Source organism: Frankliniella occidentalis, unplaced genomic scaffold (genome assembly GCF_000697945.3).
Source record: "Frankliniella occidentalis isolate FOCC.00 unplaced genomic scaffold, Focc_3.1 Scaffold3065, whole genome shotgun sequence".
Lineage (NCBI taxonomy): Eukaryota > Metazoa > Arthropoda > Insecta > Thysanoptera > Thripidae > Frankliniella > Frankliniella occidentalis.
Genome location: NW_026270133.1, coordinates 2,995 through 8,961, shown reverse-complemented (window position 1 = coordinate 8,961; position 5,967 = coordinate 2,995). Strand labels below are relative to the sequence as shown.

Sequence of the window (5,967 nt, the reverse complement as noted above, 5' to 3'; positions counted from 1 at the left end):
CTACAAAGTGCTATTTTTCAACAAATAGCGAAGTGCTCTTAAATAAAGGTTGGGCAGGAAAATGGCTGCAGTATATTTGAGTGTCTAGCGTCACCTTCCGTCTTCACCGTCCAGTATCTTCGTTGTGTCTTCTGGCATCGCCACCTTCCGCCTCCTCCACCTCCCAGTGCGTGAGAAAAACACAGCAGCAGGGAGAGGCGCGAGGTTTTCAGGCGAGCGTGTCCGGGTTGAGCGAGACCATGAACTCGAGGAAGCCGTCAACGTCGTCGAGGGGCTTGGACACGAACTTGGCGGCGATGGTGGCCTTGCCGGGCACCCTGGGCACCATGCGGAAGGACACGGTGGCCGCGCCGTTCGGGGGGATGGACCTGGAGGAACACGACGCGTATTACAGAATCAGCCGGCTGGTCCCCCCACCGTGTCAGGTACGTCTTAGTGTGGACTGTACTCACTGTGCCATGTCGATCTTGAGCTGCTTGTCCACGCCGGGGCCCTCGATGATGAACTGGGCTCGCTTGAGGGGCACGGGGAGCGGGTTGACCAGGGTGGCGGACGCCAACAGCTCCCGGTCCGTGATCGGCTCGCTCTCCAGCTGAGGAGGCAAGGGTCAGACATTTAGTACTTCACAAAGTAAGTAGTTCCTCTTCAAATCACTTGATTTGATAAAAAGTGAAATCTGCGCCACCTGAATTTTGATGTCGGGCTTCCTGACTCTGAAGTCGTCCTGCGCGAAGTACTCGAAGTTGGTGTTGTGGACGGTGGCGAGGCACGCGATGTTGAAGGCGGCCTGGTCCATGAGGCGCGGCGCGTACTCGTCCCACGTCACGTCCAACCGCACCTCCTCCTCTGTCAGAAAACAGAATAATTTTTCAAAGGTGTATACACTGAGTATTTTCACGTAGCTCGGGGACGGTTTTCTTTTTTTTTTTTTTTTTAAATTTCCTAGCCAACCTGTCCCGGCGGGCACGGTGTGCACGGAGCGCTCCTTCTTGACGGGCTCCTTGACGCGGCCCGTGTACAGCACCGTGTCGACGCGCAGCACCACCGTCACGTGGTGGTCCTCCTGCCGGCTGCGGTTCCGCAGCAACACCACCACACTGCGAAAAATGCAATAAAAATAACTGACGAATTGCCATTCATCTATAACTGCGATAGAAATAAGGTGTCCGCCGGTGTCCGCTCGTGGTCTGCGGCGTTTCTTACGAGAAGGGCTGGCCGATGACGATGTCGTCCCGGAGCTGGAAGTCGAACTTGAGGTCGTTGAAGTCCTCGTTGAGGTAGTACCGGCTGAACAAGGACTCGCTCGTCTCCAGCGCCTTCAGCATCGTTGTCCTCTCCTCGTCACTCTCTGCAACGATATCGCGTCGACATATATCATTTCGCTATCGATTCGACACCGTTTACAGAGTGTATGTCGACATTGATTTCAATGCAAGTATTACTTTATCATAGTGCACTTCCACCAAAAACTCAGTTGAAAAATAAGTCACGTAAAAATCAATAAAAAAAAATCAGTAAAATCGGTAAAAATCAAAAAAGTCAAGTAAAACAGAAAAACTGATGTACGCTTAGTAAGGAACCCCTCGCTTCGCGTACTCACTCTCGGGGTACTTGTAGGTGTGCGTGACGTCCTCGCGGGTCCAGCGACCCACCGCCTTGGTGCTGATGAGCAGCCCGATGCCGAGGGTATCCTTGCGCAGGAGCTTGAGCGGCTGAGTGGGGCCGGCGTACTTCCAGAACACCTTGTCGGCGTTCACCTCGGCGTACACGAAGTTGGCGTCGTAGGGCCGGAGCACCTCGCCGCGCTTGACGGCCGCCACGGAGGCCGGGCCGCAGCGGTACATATCGTCGCTCAGCTCCTGCGGCGTCGAGTCGATCACCTGCGTGGGATTTCGCGGATGAGAAATTGAAATTACCGACAATGCAATCCTGCGCATTCAGCATTTTCATTCATAAATAAAAAGAATCCTTCTTTTCTTTTTTCAAATCAAAAATTGGCTCTTTTGAAAATTTCGGGTTGATTGTTTTGCTTCGCGATGAGGTAACGACCCGCCGAACTTGTCGACTCGGCCGCCGACGCGGCCCTGCGCAGCGGGACGCCGCTCCGCGCGCGTGGTGGACGTGAAGTGCGTGGGCCTGACGGATTACCTGCCATCCGGCGTACTGCGGCGCCGGCTCCAGGTCCGGCCGCTGCATCCAGACCTCGTTCCAGACGTGGAAGTTCCTGCGGAGACATCGGGCCGCGTCAATTATATTATAGCAGCGGGACAAACAACAACAGGGAAAATTGATTGAGAACTCCGCCCACCCGGCGCGAAAAAAATAAAAGAGTTAGCTCAACAATACATTTAGCTAAGCTAAATAGTGGATAACTAATCATTTTCCTGTGTAGGTAAACATTTAACTATGTCGCAAAAATTAGCTATAGAGCTAAAAATGTTGCTTAAAATTTAGCTATATAGCAAACAAATTTGGTACGTAGCTTAAAATTCAGCTGTGTAGCCAAACATAGTTACATTTTTAGCTACATAGCTAAATAATTAGTTATCCCTTATTTAGCTACATTGGTTATTGGTTTCGCTTCACAGCTTATCATTTTTTCCGTGCGCGCCCGCTGGAGGTCCACAAAGACCACCAGCAGCAGCAATAGTCTTGGATACTCTATTCGCCGTTCGCTCACCAGATGGAGTCGCTGTTGAGCTCCTCCATGACCTTGCCGGCGTCGTTGACGAAATAGTCCACCGTGAGGCTGTTTTGCGTGTCGTGGGCGCTGGCGTAGCACGTGATCACGCGGCAGGGGATGCCCAGCGCTCTGCACACTGCACAAACAAACGATAGTACCTTATTTTATGGCAATTTAAAGAGTGAAACAAAAAGTTTAGTACAGATACAGATTTTTTTTATTTTTAAAGAAAAGTTGTTCTTACGAGTGCCGAGTACGCCGGAGAACACCCAGCACTGGCCGTACTTGACGGGCTTGTGCGTCTTGTGGAACGTCTGCAGGATCTTCATGGAGCCCACCCACTTGGTGGGCGGGGTGCCGCCCTCGAACTCGCTCGTCCAGTTGCCCATCACGGCGCCGTTGTCGTCCGGGGAGTTGACCTTCGGCATTCGAAATTCAAGAGTGAGCAGGCAGGACCGCGTATCGCGAGGAGGGATGTGCGCTTTCCTCCTTGCGACAACTCGGAGGGAAGTCCGTGCATGACGCTATTTATTGACGATCTTGCAGCAGGTTGGTGACTTGGACGCACGGCAAGGGTGGTCGCCGATGCACAAAAAAGTTAGCTATGTAGCTAATCAAACCAGCTATTTTTATCAACATAGCTATTTTTGACTACATAGCTACTTGTGGGCGCATAGCTAAATTTTTAGCAAATCGATAAATAATTAGTAATATTGCGTATTTAGCTGACTGGGGCTTACCGCGGCGGAGAGGGCGCGCGCCGTCTTGACGGGGTCGGCGCGGCTGGAGGGCGACAGCCGGCCCACGCTGGCCGCCAGGTAGAGCGTGCACTCCAGGATGTCGCGCTCGAACTGCGCGAACTTCCAGACGGTGGGCCGGATCCGGTTGTAGGAGCCGCGGTAGATGAGGCCCGAGTCGCTCAGCACGTACTCCTGGCGCAGGTCCTCGCCGTAGAGGTACACCTGGTCCTCTGTGGGGGACAAGGTCGAGGGTGAGAGATTGGATGGGAAAAATGATTAGCTGTATAGCTCAACCAATTAGCTAAATATGGGATAACCGCAAGTTTTTAGCTGTGGCTAAAAATTAGCTGTGGCTAAAAATTAGCTGTGCCAAAAAATATTTAGCGTAGTAGCTAAATTATTTTTTTTTCTGGCTACATATCTGAATAATAGTTATCCCGTATTTAGCTGGTTTACCTATATAGCTAATCTTTTTTTCGTGTGAGAAGGACAAGGGGGAGGGGCGTCGTCAGGCTAGCAAAGGACGCGCGGCTACCGGTCCCGCCCACGGCGGCACACGGCAACCCGTCGCGGACAGCGGAGAGATGATGTCGCCCGGATCAGCTGCTGGGCCAAATCACAGGCATTACGCGCTCAGCGAGCAGACGCGAGCAGCCGCCGCTCGCCGCCGCCGTATCAAAATATTCAATCTTTCCATTCCTGGAGATCCCGTTGTGGACGGCGGCACCCACCCCGGCGCCGTTGACGCCAAGGTCACGGCTACTGCTGCTGCTGCACCCACATATTCGCGTTTTTGGTTTCTTTTTCTATCAAAAAGTAGAAAAATCTCCTATGGTCGTTTTGAAAGGTCAAATCATGTGTATAAATTTTGACAAAATAATGGCAAGCACAAGCGACCGTTCCAGTGCGAAACGGGAGTGGGAGTTCGAAACGATCACGTTTCATGTGTACTATGAAAGGCAAAACCGACGTCGTTCCGATGTCGTTTGCGAAAATGGCTTAGCGCTCTGACCTGGGCACCAGGGGTTGAAGAGGATGAAGATGCCGCCGGGCAGCGAGTAGCTGAGCGCGCCGTCGCCCTGCAGCTTGGTGTCCACGTCCATCTTCCACTCGCCGACGATGCACGTCACGGCCGGGGTGATCTGGAGGTAGAGTGCGAATCGAATGATTGTGATTGGTGTTCGATCGACCGACCGCCTATAATCGGTTCCGGGGCGATCAGCCGTCGATCGGCGCGTTAGCCCCCCCGGGGGGCTCGCGCGGGAAATTCAAATGAACGAGACAGACCAGCACGCGGATGTAGTTGCCGTCCGTGGCGTCCAGGACGGCGCTCCACTCGGCCGGGGAGTCGGCGATCTTCTCCAGGAGGGGCACGGCGACCAGGGTGCCCTGGCCGAAACTGTTCTTGCCCGCGTCTGCAGATAGAGACAATACGGTCAGATTTTTAAAAGAGCAAGGGGTATACTTCCCAAAAAAACGGTCGACACCCTCCAAAAAATCAGAAAAAAATCAGGGAAAAGAAATCCAGAAAAAATCAGAGAAAATGAAGAAAATTAGAAAAATCTGTGTATGCTTGAATTTATGGTTAAGTACCCCTCGAGGCGAGAGTGGGTCGGGTGGACCAGGTACCAGGTACTTGCCGACGACGGAGAAGATGAAGCTCATGGCGTCGCGGTGGCGCTGGAAGGGCCTGCTGAGCGCCAGGACGAGGGCGAAGGCCTGGCCGCGGCGCACGACGAGGCGCGCGTCCCGGGGCCGCTCCATCAGCTCGAAGCGGGCCGTGTTGTGCACCCCGCCGTTCTCCGCCAGGCACAGGTCCACGCTCAGCACGGCCACCACGGACAGTGGCCCGGTGGACAGCGGCCCCGTCGACACCACCAGCTCGCCGTCAAGCTCTGCGGGCGGGGAAAATGAGTTTTTTTAGGGACTTCAAAAATGATGCGGGATGCTGGTTGAAACACGGCGTGTTCGTATTGTTCTGCGTGTCTCGTTTCTTTAAATGTATTTGGCACCCCAGGGGATGACCGCCTTACACGGGGGCCTTGCCTCGTGTCTCGGTCAGTCGACCAAGGTCAGCTCGCCCCGCCAGCACACCGCCCCGCCCCACCGCGCCTGAGTCACTGCGGGGGGATAGGGGAGTGGGGGAGCAGGTCTCTCAGCTGTTTCGCGGCGTCCACGCCCCACCGCCACTGCCGCGTCTCCATGAATGAAACTCACACAATATTTTCAAAACGGTGCTTTTTCTACACATCGCTGTTGCTTTTTGTAAAGGATACACAACTTTCTGAAACCAGTGAAACAAAATAGAAGTCCGTGAAATATTTTTGTTGTTGTTTGCCAGGGGGGCGTGTCTGGAAACAGGTGCTCCCGGTTGTGACCAGGCGATGCTCCAGCGCGATAGAGGCGCTGCTGGCGTCCGGCGCGCGGCTTAAACAAACCTCATCCGCATATTCATGTGCGGCGGTCCGGAAAGAGGCGGGGCGGGGCGCGCGGGCCATTCAAATCCCATTTGTGACATCAGCCGGAGGGAGGTGGGCGGGGGCG

At 54.0% G+C, this 5,967-nt stretch overlaps 1 protein-coding gene across 1 annotated transcript in view; it reads right to left on the bottom strand.

Moving 5' to 3' along the window:
* Window positions 1-6: 6 nt before the first annotated feature.
* The window catches only part of LOC113217418 (annulin), a 7,977-nt gene continuing 2,016 nt past the window's right edge, over window positions 7-5,967 (bottom strand). Inside the window, exons 2-14 of the mRNA XM_026437316.2 lie at window positions 5,064-5,318; window positions 4,711-4,838; window positions 4,436-4,565; window positions 3,424-3,653; window positions 2,928-3,102; window positions 2,681-2,819; window positions 2,149-2,224; window positions 1,601-1,880; window positions 1,204-1,348; window positions 952-1,097; window positions 686-846; window positions 453-592; window positions 7-368 (exon numbers count right to left, since the gene is read on the bottom strand). Of these exons, the coding sequence (XP_026293101.1) occupies window positions 209-368; window positions 453-592; window positions 686-846; window positions 952-1,097; window positions 1,204-1,348; window positions 1,601-1,880; window positions 2,149-2,224; window positions 2,681-2,819; window positions 2,928-3,102; window positions 3,424-3,653; window positions 4,436-4,565; window positions 4,711-4,838; window positions 5,064-5,318 (2,165 nt within the window). The 3' untranslated portion in view covers window positions 7-208. The remainder of the gene's footprint in view (window positions 369-452; window positions 593-685; window positions 847-951; window positions 1,098-1,203; window positions 1,349-1,600; window positions 1,881-2,148; window positions 2,225-2,680; window positions 2,820-2,927; window positions 3,103-3,423; window positions 3,654-4,435; window positions 4,566-4,710; window positions 4,839-5,063; window positions 5,319-5,967) is intronic.